The 17,566-nt window shown below is 48.6% G+C and overlaps 1 protein-coding gene across 11 annotated transcripts in view; it reads right to left on the reverse strand.

Annotated features, from left to right (window-relative positions):
• Window positions 1-5,353: 5,353 nt before the first annotated feature.
• CHD6 (chromodomain helicase DNA binding protein 6) overlaps window positions 5,354-17,566 on the reverse strand; it is a 72,615-nt gene continuing 60,402 nt past the window's right edge. For 7 of the 11 annotated variants that reach the window (XM_035343507.1, XM_035343508.1, XM_035343506.1 and 4 more), the window contains exons 31-37: window positions 17,144-17,292; window positions 16,656-16,862; window positions 15,120-15,566; window positions 14,228-14,419; window positions 12,349-12,468; window positions 10,926-11,030; window positions 5,354-8,868 (exon numbers count right to left, since the gene is read on the reverse strand). In XM_035343507.1, coding sequence (XP_035199398.1) covers window positions 7,978-8,868; window positions 10,926-11,030; window positions 12,349-12,468; window positions 14,228-14,419; window positions 15,120-15,566; window positions 16,656-16,862; window positions 17,144-17,292 — 2,111 coding nt within the window. In that variant the 3' untranslated portion in view covers window positions 5,354-7,977. The remainder of the gene's footprint in view (window positions 8,869-10,925; window positions 11,031-12,348; window positions 12,469-14,227; window positions 14,420-15,119; window positions 15,567-16,655; window positions 16,863-17,143; window positions 17,293-17,566) is intronic. The other 4 variants (XM_035343512.1, XM_035343510.1, XM_035343504.1 and 1 more) reach the window with 3 other exon arrangements.

Below are 17,566 nucleotides of genomic sequence, written 5' to 3' on the forward strand. Positions count from 1 at the left end.
CCGTGCGGGACATGGCGGGCCCGGCCCGGTGCTGCGCAGCGCCCCGCGCGCCAAAACGGCCCCGCCGGAAGGGACCGGCCTCTTCCGCCGCCGCCGCCGCCGCCGCCGCGGCTGGTGCGGTGCCCTCGGCGCCTCGGGTCCCGCCGGCCGCGTGCCCGGAGTCCGCCCGTCTCTCCCCGCGTCCCGCCCCGGCCGGGCGCAGGTTGCCTGCTCCAGAGAGGGCCCTGCCTCTGCCCCGACAGGCGCCGGGGGCCGCTGCCCGCCGAGGCAGGGGGCGCGGGGGCGCCGTTACCTGCGCGAGCGGCGGCTCGGGCTGCGCGGATCCAAGCTCGACCTTGGATCGGTCAGGGAGCAAAGCGCTTCGAGTTCAAGGCGGAAAGTCGGGGTGCGGCTAGGTCGCCCGTTGAAATTAATCAGCCGCCACCGCCAAACGCCAGGGGCTGGGGGCTCATCGCCCTGCAGCGGGTGGTGGGTGCTGGGGGTCCTGCTGGAAGGGGCTCATTCTGGTAACCCGACCCTGAGCCTGCAGCACCCACAGGCAGGACCCCGACCTCACTGCTTTGGAGCCACGCGGGCCTGGGGAGCGCTTTTACCACCATCTGAGGGCTCATCTGCAGTTAGTTGCTGGTGCTGTGGGTGCTCTGCCTTGTCCGAGCTGTGTGCTGGACAGAGGAACACCAGCAAGCATAGGCAAGCAGGGTGGTGTAGGTGGGGGATAAAATGCACTGGGGGCGCAGGGAGGAGCCTCAGGGCCCTGACATGGCCTGGGCCTTGCCAGGCCTGGCAGAACAGCCCCAGCCCGATGCTGGAGGCCTCTCCTCATGGGTGGCTCAAACTACTTGGTGCTTAGGGGTGAGCTCGTGAGCAGCCCCAGTGATGCTGGCCTTGGTGTGGGACTCACGAGCAGCTTCTGACCTGCCCCAAGCTATGGTCCCACTGTGCAAATGCAGGCTGGCTTTGCTTGTTAAAATGCTCACTTGCAAAGCCCAGCGGCCTAGGGTCAGGACCGTCAGGCAGCAGTCCATCCCTGTCAGCGGCAGAAGCTCCAGAATTATCTTCGCTCACAGTCACCATGGGGCCGTTCCGACTGCAGAATGGGGCCTGCCCCACTGGCTCCTGCAGCACTGGGCTGGAAGGAGCCATGTGGCAGTGGAACCTGTCCCCACTGAGCACCACCACAGCTTGGGTGTTCTCCAAAATGTTACTTCTCTTAAGTGCTAGCTTTTGTCTGAGCAACTAAATGTGTTCGTAAAAATATTTGTTTTAAGAGCAAGGAAAACCAAATGCCATGAAAAGCCACAAAGTGGCTTTTCCTGACAATCCAGGTGATTCCTGGAGTCTGTTGAGGATAACTTCCTGGTCCAGGAAATAGACTGACTTGAGGTGAAGCCTTACTAGACCTGGTGCTCACCAGTGTGGAAGAGAGCATTAGAGGGGTTAAGATTGGAGGCTGCCTGGGCTGTAACAACCATGCCCTGGTGGAGTTTGTGATCTTGAATATAGGTCTGGCAAAAAGCAGAGTCAGGACCCTGAACTTCATTAGAGCAAACTTCTGGCTGCTCAAGGAATTACTGGCTGGGATGCCCTGGGAAACTGTCTTTAAGGGCATAGGAACAGAACAGAGCTGACAGCTCCTTAAGGACACCCTTCTGAAAGCGCAAAAGCTCTCCATCCCCCAGCAGAAGAAATCAAGCAGAGGAGGCAGGCAACTGGCTTGGCTGAGCAAGGACCTGCAGCTTAAACTGAGTGAAAAGAGGGAAATGTACAGGAAGTGGAAGCAGGGTTGTGTAGCCTGGGAGGAATACAGGGGTGTCATCTGGATGTGTAGAGATGGCATCAGGAAAGCCAAGGCACAGATGGAGCTGAACTTGGCAAGTGATGTGAAAAACAAGAAGAAGGGGTTCTACAGATACATAGGCAGGAGGAGACAGGCCAAGGAGAGCGTTCCTCCTTTGATAAATGAGACGGGATAACTGCCTTCCTCAGACATGGAAAAAGCTGAGGTACTCGGTAAGTGTTTTGCCTCAGTCTGCACTGGTGGTCAAGTTTCCTATGTCTGTCAGAACCCTGAACCTGAGGAGAGGGTGAGAGGAGCGGATTCCGTCCCACTGTAACAGTGGAACTAAGTCTGGGACCACCTAAGGAAAGTGGATGTGTACAAGTCCATGGGGCCAGATGGTATACATCCCAGGGTGCTGAGAGGGATGGCTGATGCGGTTGCTGAGCCACTCTCCATAATATTTGAAAAATCATGGTGAAGTCCCTGGTGACTGGAAAAAGGGAAACATCACTCCCATTTTTAAGAAAGGGAAAAAGGAAGACCCAGGGAACTACAGGCTGGTGAGCCTTACCTCTGTGCCTGGGAAGATCACGGAGCAGATCCTCCTGGAAGACATGTTAAGGCATGCATGAGAGGTGAAAAGAGGTGATCCGAGACAGCTAGCACGGCTTCACCAAAGGCAGATCTTGCCTAACCAATCTGGTGGCCTTCTATGCTGGAGCGATGGCATTGGTGGACAAAGGAAGGGTGATGGATATCATCTGCCTGGACTTGAGTAAAGCCTTTGATGTGGTCCCTCACCACATCCTTCTCTCTAAATTGGAGAGATACGGATTTGAAGGATGGACTGTTAGGTGGATAAATAATTGGTTGGCTAGTAACAGCCAAAGGGTTGTGGTCAATGGTTCTATGTCTGGGTGGAGGCTGGTCAAAAGTGGAGGCTGGTCCCAAGACCAACTCCTGAGGAGTTGGACCAGTGCTCTGAAGGACCTGAGGACCAGTTCCTGAGCTCCTGAGGACCAGTGCTCTTCAAGATCTTTATCAATGACATAGATGACAGAATTGAGTGCACCCTCAGCAAGTTTGCAGATGACACCAAGGTAAGCGGTGCAGTCGATACAATAGAGGGAAGGGATGCCATCCAGAGGGACCTGGACAGGCTAGAGAAGTGAGCCCGTGAGAACCTAATGAGGTTCAACAAGGCCAAGTGCAAGGTATTGTACTTGGGCTGGGGCAATCCCAGGTATTTATATAGACTGGGCGAAGAAGAACTTGAGAGCAGCCCTGCAGAGAAAGACTTGTGGGTCCTGCTGGATGAGAAGCTGGACATGAGCCAGCAGTTTGTGCTTAGAGCCCAGAAGGCCAACTATGTCCTTGGCTGCATTAAAAAAGGGGTGGCCAGCAGGGAGAGAGAGGTGATTGTCCCCCTCTGCTCTTGTGAGATCCCACCTGGAATTCTGTGTGCAGGCTTGGGGCCCCCAGCACAAGAAGGATGTGTAGCTCTTGGAACAGGTCCAGAGGAGGGCCACTAAGTTGATCAGAGGGCTGGAGCACCTCTCCTATGCAGAAAGGTTGAGGGAACTGGGCTTGTTTAGCTTGGAGAGGAGAAGGCTCTGGGGAGACTTCATTATGGCCTTCCAGTACTTGAAGGGAGCATATAAACAGGAGGGGGAACGCCTGTTTACATGTGTTGGCAGCGATAGGACAAAGGGGAATGGTTTAAAACTAAGACGGGAAATTTAGGTTAGGTATAAGGAGAAAGTTTTTCACTCGGGGTGGTGAGGCACTGGAACAGGTTGCCCAGAGAAGCTGTGGATGCCCCATTGCTGCGGGTGTTTAAGGCCAGGCTGGATGCGGGTCTAGGCAGCCTGATCTGGTGGGTGGGAACCCTGCCCAGAGCAGGGGGGGTTGAAACTAGATGATCTTTAAGGTCCTTTTCAACCCAGGCCTGTCTATGATTCTATAAGTGTGTCTAATCAATGATAAATAGGCTGTGTACTCTGAATCCCACAGTATTTCTTCCTCTGGATAAAAGAAAGGATGTGCTTCCTTGGACAGGCCTGAGCGTTTCTTTTGTTTAGGTGCATCTGCTTGTAAACTACAAATCTGAGCATGGTTTCTGAAAAAATAATGCCAGTCATGGTGGAGCTTTCCTTTTAAAATACGACTTTAAAAATAGTACTGGCTGTTCCTGTAAAATGGCTCTTTTTTCAACAACACATCTGAAATGCCTGTCAGATGCAACAGCCAAGGGCTTAGCAGGAGCCAAATGAGGAGACAAGATATGTTGCAGAGCATCTGCTACAGACTCCTACCCCTCTCAGTCACTTGTTCAATAGATGAGTGATATTCCTTGAATATCCTCCAAGGGATGGTGCTGTCTTGCGTGAAATAACGCTTTAATCCATATTTCTGACTGGAACTTTGAATTCCAAGTTAAATCATTAACACATCCTGCTCATCTGGACCACTGAGAAATAGGACAGTTAAAAGCCCAACAGGGCCACTCCAGCCTCCTTCTGATAAAATCAAACTTAAGTCTAAACTAGGTGAGACAGGGAAGCAGAACTGATTTCCTGCTGGAGCTCTTGAATTGTCTGCATCTTGGGAATTCAGAGAGATATGCTAAATGCCAGCACGAGTGCTACATGTATCAAGGGACTACCTTGTTTCTGCAGGTGCTTCAAGCAAACTTTCCCGTCAGCGATGAGGGCGGTGGAAAGCTGCAGTGTGTAGAGCCACCGCACAAAAGGAGGCTTGGGAACAGGAAAGTCATCGCTCATGGGATCATTTTCCCTCCTCTGCCCCAAGGCAATACCTGATATTCTGACAGGTTCATGCCTCTTCTGCCCAGTGTGCTCCTGTTTCTCACCTCAAGATAAACACAGCAACAAAATGCAAGGAAATGCATTTATGCAAGGGCAAGGGGAGCAAGCACAAGCTCTTGGTTTGCTCCATGACTTTTAAGTTTTCTTGCACCTTAAAGAAATTTAGCTTCTCCCGTGCATTTATTTATTCAACTGAAAAACTGAATTAATACCTGCTTTTCTAAAGCACGAGATCCTTACATTGAGATTTATTACAAGCATTTATTTGGCACCTATTAGCATTTTACAAGGCTTAGATGGAGACACTTAATATCTCAGTGAGAGAAACCAGAGCACCTGCTCCCCTTCTGCTGAGAGGTGCTGTGAAAGCACTAAGGACTATTACTGGTACTGGGGGATTTCATACCTGCTCCTGGGGCTCCTACTGACCGTCCGGGTGAAGAGCCCCAGCAGATAGCCCCCGTGCACTGTCACATGCTTAGACTGGCTGGGGAGCCTCGGCTGCTCCAGCACACCTGCAAGCCATGCGGCACGGCAGGCAAACCTGTGCGGCGAAAGCTGTGGGGCACATCCTCCTTCGGCTGCTGGAAAAGCTCGTGAGTCTGCTGTGAGCAGGCACTCCCCCAAGCACATAACGCACAGCTCATGGTGCGTGAAGAGCTGCCCTAAAGCAGAAGTACGCTGGATTCAACAGCTTCTCAAAGTATTCATGCTGAGAGAAAGGCAAGTAACTTTTAGCACTGAGTCAGGTGAATTAAACATTCACATATATTTGCTGAAAAAATTATATACATCTGTAGCAAGGCTCTGCCAAGTCTGAAAGATAAGCATCATCTAGTCACTAAATTAAAAAAATAAAAATCTGACTTTTAAATCTTTTTCTTTTTATCCATGTTCAAGAGCACAGACAGTTTATTTTGTTAGCACATTTTGGTGAAGAATGTATGTTTGTGTGAGTATCCATGAAAACTGGTGAAAATTTGGTATTGTTTTGGATATGATGGAAAAGTATAAGAAGCCACTTATGCCTTACAGTCTAAATAATCCACAGAGTATATCAGGTTGCAAAAGGGTCACAAAGTAGCAGTCAAAGAGAAGCCTAAACACCCAGAGACTTAGCATACATGTCCGATAAGTAAGAACAAGGTATAGAGCATGCTGGCTAATTAAATAAATTTCATTTTAAACCCTGTTCCTTATGAGTGTAACCCTGGAAAAACCATCCCATACAAGAAATGGACTCTGAAGAGATTTCTGTATCCATTCACAGTAAGGCTTTGAAGATATATGAAGTTTTATAGCATTTGTATTTTAAGGATTTAGGGCAAGTACATGTTCTACTGAATAAAAAGAAAGTTAGTACTTAAAAGGTTCAAAAATATATCAATCGTGATTTTTTTTACATAAATAAATTATATTGATTTTGGATTTAACAGCTGAAAAAACCCCTTCTGCTTCCACTGGAGGCAAAACTGAACAAAATGTTAGTTAAATAGAGATAGCAGCATTTCTAAGAAATCTGTCGATAGTGATACAGTATCTATGCTACAAGGATGTTATTAAATAGAACACATTTAATTACTGGGGGGGATGGAGGGGTTGCATTATGATTGGTTACATACTTAAAAAAACCATCCAAACCAGTAAACTGGGAATAAATTCTGTGAAAGTATAAACCAAATGTTTTTTAGATTGTGGGTAACAGACTTCTTTGAGATGCTAATTTTAACATGTACATAATTTATAATCCCAAATGTATAAAAGACAGTGACAAAAAGCATCATAAATAAATAATGCAAACTGAAATAGTTATGTCAAAACATTTGGACCATCTGATAAATTAGCAAAACTGTAACAGAAAATAAGTAAAAAATACAGTAAATTGTGACAACCAAATGTGTAACTGATTACTAGCACACTCCCAGCTCCCTCAACAGCCTGCCATCTCACTGCTGCACCACTGTGTTTATTTCAAGTCTCAAACCATGAGCTGCAAATAAGAACAAGCCCAAGTGAAAGAAAAACTAAATAAGGAGTGAAGGGAAGGAGAAAACAAAGAGTTGCCTGTGGAGGTGTCTCAATACACAGAGTTTCGGGCACTGATTGCATTAAAAACCTGTCAATTTAAAATGCATATATCAAAATGATTTGCCAATGGGGGGACTTGGAAATACTGTTCAACAGCAAGTAGAACAGAGAGGAATGGAAAGAACAAGCAGAAGTGATCTCTTCACAGTCTAACACTAGAAAAGAAGAATAAACTCAAGCTTTGAAAATCTCTATTGTCCTTCTTGAAGGACTCTCAAAGTAGTAAAGCTGGCCTACAGCTTTTTTCTTGTTTTCTGAAAGGATGCTGCATCTGGGGTACAGATTGTAAAATCTTAAAACTCAAAAAGCCTCAGTGTTCATATAAGAGCATTAAAATCAGTGTGGCCTGTTCATGGCTGGAAAAAATTACCCTTACAGCAATTCTAACGCCACAGATGAGAACTAACGCCATAGATGAGAACTGAATACTAGCAGAATGATGAAGAAACTGGTAGCTACAGGTACAGTAATCCCAAAAAAGTCATGCAAGATGTGCAAAACATTTTCAGCTCAGGCTGAAAAGTTCTTGTAACTATCAAGGAAAGGGCAACTAAAACTCCACTTAACATAAAACCAAGCTTTGGTTTTAAAAAATACAAAATAATGTCTACATAATATTTTCACTCAATGTAGTTTGCTTCCAAACCTTTGAGGTGTGTGTGGGGGCATGATAAAGAAATTATATCACTGCCAGTAATGTTTTTTTCTTTCAAAGAAATGAATATATGCATTTTCAATCATTAGTTATATACTTCTGTCTATACTACTATTCTAGTAACCATGATAAAATAGGGAAATACTTCAAATCAAAAATACACATTAGCACTTACTATAGCTGTGCTTTTTACCCCCAAATACAGGCTTTTTCATTCAGTGTTACGGTAGAAAGAAATACCCTTGTCTTTGTGTAGACCAAGAGGTAAAAACTTTTCTTTTGCTCTGTTTTTGCTTCTTTTTCTTCTCAAGTATGTGAGCGGTTTGGGGGGTGACTGAGAACTGGATTTGCTATTGTTGGTTGGGATGAACAACTGGAAAACAGAACGAGAATTCTGTGCCTCCCATACTAGCTAGACAACACTGTTTATCTAATAAAGTGGCAAGACCCTGCAACTATTAACATATAATATGTCACCATAGTTTTCTGACAGGGAATTAGGTAGATAATATTACTCATGGAAACACAGGTTTATGAAGGTGGAGTGGGGGCAGGAGGGTACGTAACAAATAGTTATGGGATAAGAAACTTACAAGCCACAATCTTTTTTCAATGAAACAAAAGTTCTAATTGGTATCATTAACTTCTTTGAGCTCCTCCTCTGCTGGTACATCCTGCTCTTTCTCTGCTGATAAAGGTGGTGTTTGCTCTGTACAGTTTTGACCGTTTGCAGCTTCTTTTTCAGGCAGCAAGACAGTTTCTGGTTCTGGATTTGCTGATTCCCCTTTAGCTTTCTTTCTCTTCCGCTTCTGGCTCTCCAGGTTTGCTGCCTCAGAATGTCTGGTTTGCTGTATGCCTGGCAATGCCATGCCAATGCCAGGGGAAAGAAACATTGACGGATAGATCAGTCCAGGTGACATCCCTGGGATAAGAAATGGGTTAAAAGCTACAGGACTACTGGTAGTTATTGCGGAGTCTGTCTGATTAGAAAACGAACTAGGACCAGGCTTATCTTCAGAGAGAGTTTCTTTTTTCACATCCTGGCTACTCTGTTTATCCTCGGTAGCTTTCTCTGTGTTTGATGTACCGCTTTTTGTTGTGCTTGTTAATGAAGTTGGAGCAGTCGCAGTACAAGTAGTTGTCATTGGTGGGTTCAGAAGTCCTCCAACACCAAACATCTGTGGTACAGTAGCCATGCCTGGCAGCATCATAGGCAACATACTTAGGGTGCTTTTCACATCCTCACCAGCAGGCACAGCTGCAAATCCAGCAGGAAACCCAACCAGCCCAGTCAGGGGGATCCCTTGCATGTTTCTCATGTTCTGAATTCCTACCAGATCCATTCCAGCAATCAGTCCGTTCATGAATAATGGTCCCATTCCAGAAGAAGAATCTGCTACAACACCAGGGGCTTTAATGAGTTCACTTCTAGGCCTTCTCCCCCTTCGACGGGGTCCTGCGTCTCGGAGCACAGGCTCCGTTAGGATACGGTTGAATTTACTTTCTGGTAAGTAGCCCTAAAAATGAAACACAACAGAAAATACCTAACAGTTACTATTACATCAAGGAAAATCTGGCTTTTCTGTGCTTACATCTGCATCCCAGATGGTGTCAGCACAGGAATATTTGCCTACATGATTCTGGATATGGAATTTGAGAGGTATACACAACTTTTCCCCAAGGGATGCTGCCAAATGCAGAACACCCTCACTGTGTCCTGGCCCAATATTCAGAGCATCATAGTGCACAGGGAGGAAAGGAGGAAGCACAGACAGCAGCCTTTTCGGCTTTACCTGAGCCCTCACCATCAACTGTTCCTGAGGACTGAAACCCTTCCTAGTATGAGAAGCAACAGGGCAGCTCCATGTCAGAAACTTCAAGTTCATTCCCACCCCAGCTTTAGTCCTGGCTTCAGCAACAGCTGGAGTATTAGCTCTTTTTAAATGCTAAGGGCCAAATTTTCAATGCTCTGCCAGACAGCAAGGCTACATGGAATGGCATACAGACAGTGGGTGTGCTGCTGAACTGCTCACAGTTAGAGCTTCACTGAGTCACCAGCGCAGTTCTTGTGAGCACTCACATATGGGAACACAGCCCAGCAACTACAGCATGGGTGCAACAATCTGCTTACATGGAGCAGTGCAGGGAGATCCACAGCACAGCTTAAAACTCCATTTTTCAGCGTTCTCATCACAAATATTTAAATGTCTCCTTTTGTGTCTCCCTCGAATTTCAAAGACTGCTGGCCTTTGAACAGTTTCCAACAATAGATTTGCAATATAGAAAGTATTACCCATTGACACCTGAAGTGTAATAAGTTGAATCAAATGAATCAGGAAGTTTGCACAGCCCAACTACTTCCCCAAGAGGGAGAATTTTCTGCTCTGCTCCCACTGGTGTTTGTGAAAATCTGCACAGGATTACGAATATGCCTGGGCACTGCAGGGCAGCCTGCCTGATGCTCAGCCCTGCCCAAGCACCCCGAGCAGTGGGACGTCTTTCTGCATGCACATGTTAGAATGACGGATGCATGCTTGCCAAAAGCCAAGAACTGATGGGGCTGGAGAATGCTAATGGGCGTGCAGCTGCTGAGACAGGGTGCATGTGAGCCGGTATGTGCGGCAGTGGCCAGGAACACGGCTCTCCTAGTTGGCAAAGTGGGAGTGCCTGCTGGGGACACCCACAGAAAATGGAGGTAATGCAAAGCAGTCACTTGCAGGGGTGCCGGCTGCCGGGACATGGGCACTGACACCAGCCTGGATGTAGAGCTGTTTCCTGGGGGAGTGGGACAGGCCATGCCAAATTTCCAGCAGTAATTAAAAGCAGATTTCAGAGCACTACAAACCTCTAAGCCAACTAATTCCCCCTCCAGCCCCTGTTGAGCAAGGGCATCACAGAAAACAGCCACAAAACAAGGAGCAGGTGAGCAGGACCACAAGGAGAAGCCTGGGCAAGGCCAGCCTGCACAGAGGACGCTCCTCCCAGATCCTGCCACTCAGGGGCAGGGATTTGCAAATGAATAGGGTTGAATGAATGTGGCTGATAAAATCCTTCTTCCCTTCTGCATCTTTCCCTGTGTCTGAGTCTTCAAGTCTCATGATCTGCATGTCCGCTGGCAGGCACAGGATTGCACACAAAGAGTTTGCAGGAGCTGATTAAAAGCCTCAGCTGAAGGTACATTTTTGAAAATTTGACCAGTGAGAAAGCATTTTGTGCACTCCCTGCCATCTGTTGGCCCAAGGTGGATTACTGCTTCTAGTGCACTTCTGTTACCCCAGCTGTTTCTCTATATCCCAAGCATTCCAGGAAGGTTGTTCCGGATGGTCACCCTGACCTGCTGTGCCCGTCCCCAGGGCACTGACCACCTTCTCTCCTTCCCCTGCTGTGCTGCTGAGTCGCAGCATGCGTTGAACCTTCCTCTCTGCCGCGAGACCACGGCTGGACCTGTGGCTATTCCCTCCCACGTGAGGTCCTGCCCTGCAGCTCACGGATCCTCACTGGAGAAAGGTTGTGGGGATGGGGAGGAGAAAGAAAAGATGACATGATACAGATTTCTCCAAAAGCTCTAACTTACTGAAAGCTTAACAATGTCAGCCCAGTCAGCTGCAACAGCATACTCCAAGTTTGCATCAAGCCACCTTGGCAATTCCTTCAATGCTGGTGCCGTGGCTCCCCCTAACTATAAAACACAGCAGAAGGATGACCTCTATTGCAGAAAGAGTTATGCAAAATAATACAAGAAATATGATTACACGTCTAGGCAAACACACAGTTTAGGAGCATCTGCCAGCCTCTGAAGGGGATGGCTGCTACACACCTGAGAGATGTGAGGCTCATGCAAAAGGTGGCCGAGAAGACACAGGCCATCCTGTTCCTGTTCAAGCAGAGGAAGGACACCCTGAGGCCAAGATGCTGATTAAGATGCAGCTGGGAGCTGAGGCCAGGGTTTCTCTGCTCATGGCTGTGGGCCAGTCCCTCTACCCGTGCTGTGACGGGGGTGACAGCACTTTCCCCAGCTTGTCATTTTGGGCTGCAATTTGTTTGGGGCAGAGGCGCTTCCCTTGCTACACATCCTTGTAGGACTCTGTATGTGACTGCTGCTTCCAGTTATAAAGCTCATGGAGCAGAGGGCAAATTCAGCCTCTGTGCCCTGTCCCATCGCTCTTCTTTGCCCTCCCTGCGAACAAGTGGGCTGAGAGATGGGGACAGAGCTTTTATAAAAGACATACTCAGAACTGGAGAAACCCACCCAATTCACCCAGGTCTCCAACAGCCATTGCAGGTGTAACGGGGAAACAAATGTGGCTGAATCTTTCTACCTCACCACTTAGTTTTGGTTTTAGAGATGATTATTCTCACATCACCTTCTGACCTCATGAAGTCCTGGGTATGTTTAACAGCTGAATTTGGGTGGAAAGCTTCCTGTCTCATTCAAAGAAGTTAATATCAATGCACAGATTAAACTGCAGACAGGTAAATCTGTGCTCCCAACTCATGTTTCCAGCTGTTTAGTGGCACATTTCAGTAAAGCAAGAGAAAGCACTTCAAACCCCTCCAATCCCTGCATGCCCATCACTGTCAGGTATCAGTATGCTCTTGCTACACCTTGTGAGGAGGAACAAAACAGAGACATTTGCAACACATGGGAAGATTACAATTTATGGAATATTGCAGTGAGTTCAAAGGTGACAGTCATATTCAGAACAGGAAACAGCAGCCAGGGCTATGCTGATGGCAGCTTTAAAACCAAACACCACTTTGCTGTTGTGGGGCCTGTGTACAGCAGCAGCTGTGAATGCCCAGCCTTTCCTTACTTCACAAAGTCAGTTATTTTGTAGCTGTCTCCTCTGTCACATTTCACATAAAAATGCAGATCAATCGTGTTTCAGACTTGTGTCCCATCCACATGCTTCCCCAAATCTATCCCCAGGCCAGCTCAAGATCTGGTAAGCATTTCAAGACACCAGGGGCACAGCAGAGAATAGGCCTGTGCTTACCCTCCGTCCGGTACCCTTATGTACCACTGGCACCCGCTCCTCTCCCGTGAGTGCATTAATGTCCAATTTGCTGGGGTCCTTGCAGCGTTGCCTCCTCTGCTTGGGCTTGTCTGAAAAATTCTGGAGTGCAAACAAGACAATCTTAATGAGACTGGACAACTTAATGAGCCTGGATGGCTACAAGCCCTGCAGGAGAATGACACAGATGAACACCCAAGGGACAGGGATATTCCCTCAGACTTGGGCAAAGTAGTGGGAGCAGCACAAGCTGGCCTCTTGCCGCAGTGCCAGTTTTCAAATGAGTATTAATTGTTTGCTGTAGGTATAAAAGGGTTTTCAGTGTACCCCACTTTGACTGACTGCTCCACCACTTTCTAATTCACTGTCAATCTGCTCCCAACTGATATACACGCATCTGCAAATGTGGTGCCCTGTTCCTCTGCAGCTCATCAGTGCTTTGTTTTGCTTGGATTTCAGCTGTTCCCACTGCACAGCTACTGTACCGTTTCTTTGGGATCACAGCCCTTCAGGATTGCAGTGTACAGTTACAGATGAATTGTTGCTCACCCACTACACACACCAAGCCCCAGACATCTGTCAATGTGCAGGCATGGATGTAGCATTACAATAAAATACTGCAGGCCCTGATTCCCAAGTGTCAAAGAAAAAGCCTTGAGCCTTTGAGAAACCTGACTGAGCTGCTCCAGGACCATAACACAGCTTTCAAACTGACCTCCCGAGAGAGAGGACACCTGTCCTGATGTGGAAATCCCACAGTGCTGACTTCAAATGCCCAGGCAGCTTGTTGGGAGCAGGAGGTTCACCAGCAGCATGGCCAGACAATGTGAGAGCTCCAGTAAGCCCTCACAGGAGGCAAGGGCAACAGAAGGTGGTGGAAAGGCATCTTCACTTCTGTTTCACCATCTGACTGCTTCTAGCAGTGCTCCTGAGAGCCTGGCCTTGGGCACAGAGCTGTGTGTGTCTCTGGATCATGAAAAGCACGTGTCCTCCTGCCCAAGCTGACACTGAACTCCTCATCTCTCAACAATAAAGAGCCTCAGAACACTACGCATCTCGCCTGTACTCTGGGCTCCCGCACTGCAAGCTCCAGGGAATCTCTACTTCAGGCACACAATCCACTGCGGCTAAGATGCAGTCTTTTATGCATGTTATCACATTTACTTCCTACTCCGTTCTGCAGTCTGTGCTCTGCCTACCACATCGTCTAATAGGCTAAATAGGCTGAAACCTGAGGAGCAAATCAACCTGTGAAACAAAGAGGTGGATGTTCCTGATACTGCCAGCATAGTCCGATAGATTTTGCATTCCACTCACTGCCACTCTGCTCTCTGACAGTGCCTGTGGCTATGTGCCCACAGCCTGTGCAGCTGGCAATGCAGTGGCTTTGGTTCAGTTTTTAAAGCAAGGAACACTGCCCTGCAGAGAACCTGCTCTCTGACGGCCTCATCTAATACAACACTGCCTAAAATGACCCCAAGTGCAAGGGAACCCTTAGGCCTTGACCATCCCAAAAGCCTCCTTCTGTTTGTCCCCCTATCCCCGATGCTTCTGAAGACATCAGACTAATTCTGCGTGTCACTGGACAGCTGGATGCCCTGGACTGGAACTGGAGAAAAGACCTTGGGGCAGGAGCACGAAGCTCAGCAAGAGGTTTTTGTTGCTGCACAGTGAACCATGCCCACCTCCCAAAAATGTGACACAGCCTTGACGAACACCTCAAGCCATGGTGCAGGGAAAGAGGCTGAGTTTTGAGATACTTCATGGAAGCCCTGAACTCAAGAACAATCACAGAACACTAAAGGCAACAGACAGGGCAGACAAAGACACACACACACATGCAACCAAAGACCACCCTTACTGTGCCGAAGCCAGGAACGTCGAGTGTATAGTCAGATTGCTGACGGAGCCAGTCAAGGAGACTCTTATTTGGGACAGCCTTCTCTGCTTGGCTGCCTGAAGCTGGGACTGGCTGTGGAGTTGAGGTAGCAGCAACCATCCCGTCTGGGAGCAGGGTGTTCTGGGGAGGCTGCGGCTGATCTTCCTGAACGTCCTGAGGTGAAGGGAAGAGCCAGGGGAGCCCATCAGCAGCACGCATTAATGCATTCACACCCACAGAGATCCCAAAGCAGCTCATCTGCCTCCACTGGCTGGAAGCCAGGTTGGCTCTTTAATCCCCATATTCCCATTGCCTGTTCTTTAAATCACCACCTACCAATGTGTTACGCTTCCACTCAGCTCCCAGCACTGCCAGCACAGAGGGCAGAGAGATGGGAGATGCTTCTGCATCTCACCTGGAAACACCTTCATGACCAGGAGTACTGACTCTCCCCCAAGATCACTCCTAAAAGTGGTCTGAAGGGACTGCTCTTGCTCCCAGTGCTCATTCTTCCTTGAGTGGATCCCAGGGCAGAAGGAAAAGGGATGCAAAAGCCTCTTGGCAACAGCTCAAATGCTGTCATGGACCTTTTTTCATGTTCTCTAACCTCATACCCTCCCTGATCTGGAACAGCTGCTTTGTGATAATGCTTATCAAGACTCAAACACTCCAGAGAGAGTGTTGCAAGACAGAGGGTACTTCCCTTCCTCTTTGGAGTAGTATTTGCTCCTGCCTGCTCCAGCACAAGCCAAGCTCTCCTGGAGGAGGCCCCACACTGCAACAAGGGCAGCAGATCTTGTAGAGGAGAGCTGGACCATGAGACAAATTTTGTTGATTGCATCAGGGCCATGTGAAGGGGGAAGCATTGACCCACCTGCAGCCTTGTTGGAAGAGGCCTCTCCTTCAAGAAGATGAGGTCCATCCCTTCTACATTTTTTCTTCTGCCCCGTCTCCTTCTCATGGCAGCATCATCTCTTCGGAGGCTGCCATTTACAATTTGTCCTGTGACAGGATGGATTAACCCTGCCTGGAGAATGCCAGATAAATCCATGCCCAGGGAGCCTTGGAGGGTGTTTGCAGTCCCCAGTTTGGGCATGTTTGTATTCAGGGGGAACGGAGAGGAGTTCCCTGGGGACCCATCAGAGTTTCTGGACAAGTCCACAGCTGCCTCACGCCAGCCGTTCAGCACAATGGGAGAATGAATGTGGGTTGCTGCTAACTGTTCCAAGCTCCTCTGTTTGGCATCTCTCTCCACCTCGAATTCGTACAGCCTCCTGTGTTTCCGCTCATCCTTTGCAAAGGCAGGGGTCAGGAAGCCCTCCTGTGTGGAACAAAGCCACAGAGAGGTTTACAGCTGCTCATGCACTGCCATGGACCACAGCTCTTCAAACCAACGCACAGAGCTAGCAGTCAGGCTCTTCTGCATCTCTGCCCCTTTTCCTGGGCACATCGCACCTCACCTTGTGTAGGAATGGTGCAGCGGCACCCTCACGCAAACATCCATCTCCCAAGGTGCTCTAACCCTGGGTGCTCCACCAGCTGCTGGAGGGACATGTTGGGGTCCCAGGCCAGCCGCTTCTGGCTCTGTGCTATTCCCAGCAGTGAGAGATGAGAGACTCATGGGGCAGTGCCCTCTCCTGCACCCTTTCCTTTGGGACAGCAGGACATTGTCCTCTTGTCCTCCCTGACCATTCCAGGTGTTTCAGCAGCAACTCTGGAAGCCCCTCTGCAGCCACAGGAGCTGTGGAGTTGCCACTGAACAGCCTCACCCCCGGAGGGGAGCAGGCTGCCAGGGTGCTGAGAGCGCAGGGGGCTTCCTCTTTCAGCAGGGGGGACCGAGTGGCCTAAGCTGTGTGTTATGGATGCGAGAAACGAAGTTGTGTTTTCACAATAGAAGGTGTTTTTGCAGAGGAAAATTCCACTAACCTTGCATACTCAAAAGTGATTGTGCGGCATAGCAGTGGGAGTACGTTAAGCTGATAAGGTTAAGGTCCCACTGTCCTAAAATAAGGAGGATAGCTAAGAAAAACAGATGAGCAGTATGAAATCAGTAAAAACAAAAATCACAGGCCTTCTAGTCACAAGAGAAGAAGGAAAAAAAAGGAAAAGGAGAAATTAACAGCTGGTCAAACAAAATTGTACACACATGGTACAGAAGTGCATTGAGTAGGTTGTGAACCTGTAGTACTCAGCCCGTGAGGAAACGGGAGAAATCACGTATCGGGCAATAGGGGATATATGGTTATGCGACCCTGTCTGAAGAAAATTATTGAGATTTTTCTCACATGGATCACAAGTGGCACCAAGAGGCATTGAAAACGCAGGCCCTGATTAGGAAGCTACTGAGCACTTGTTGGCAATGCTTCACCACAGGGTCCTAATACTGTCCCTGTCAAAGGGCCCCCCTCACCTTTTGTACCTGGGAGATTAACACTCCGTTGTTGAAGCTGGGATCAGGGGCTTCTGACTCAGCAAAGCTGTTCCTGCTGCCGGCATTGCTGGCTACTGCTGGGGCTGCTATCAGGCTCTGCGTCTCAAACTGCTGGCTAGAGGAAGGCCACTTGCCCTTCAGGATGGCATGGCAGATGTTGTCAATGCGATTGATGATCACACGGTCCTGCAAAGAGGATTAGACAATGGCAGGCTGGGACTTGAATGACTTTAACTCATGTATGTTACCTCAGAATCAAGGACAAACCCAACCCTTGTGACCTCCGTTCAGCAAGGAACTGCCCTGGGACAGGTGGTCAGTGGCCTGGTGAGAGCACCCTGAGCCAGAGCATCCATGGGGAGCCACGTGCAGAGGAGAAGGAGGCAGAGCTGGGGCTGTGTGAGCCTCTGCTTGTCAGGATGAGGCAGTAACATTTGCAATATAAACAGCACTCATTTTTAACTCACCTTAGGCCATTCAGAGAAGGAGTAAAGTGTCTTTTCCTGCAAAAGCTGGGCTATGGTCGGTGCCCGGGCATCCTGAATATCATCAATCTCCCCAGGCAGGACAGAAGTCAAACTTTTGCTCTCTTCCTCTGAGTACTTCTCCAGACCATCTGAGAAAATGACAGAACAGAGCCCATCATCACCCTCCCTCCCCTACCACCTCAGGTAGCACCTCTTCCCACCTTCCCAGCCCAGCACCCAGCAGGCCCCACACAAATCCCATTCCCCAAATAGTGACCAAGAAATGCAGCGGTCCTGGGCTGTAGCAGGGAGCCCACACCAGTCAGGAGTGGGCAGATCAGCACTCCCGTGAGCTGAGTTCTGGGGCTTTTATTGCAGTGGCCCTCACACCTTCCCCAATGACACAGCCAGAGCTCTGGGGGG

Source organism: Oxyura jamaicensis, chromosome 20 (assembly GCF_011077185.1).
Source record: "Oxyura jamaicensis isolate SHBP4307 breed ruddy duck chromosome 20, BPBGC_Ojam_1.0, whole genome shotgun sequence".
In the NCBI taxonomy this organism is placed as follows: domain Eukaryota; kingdom Metazoa; phylum Chordata; class Aves; order Anseriformes; family Anatidae; genus Oxyura; species Oxyura jamaicensis.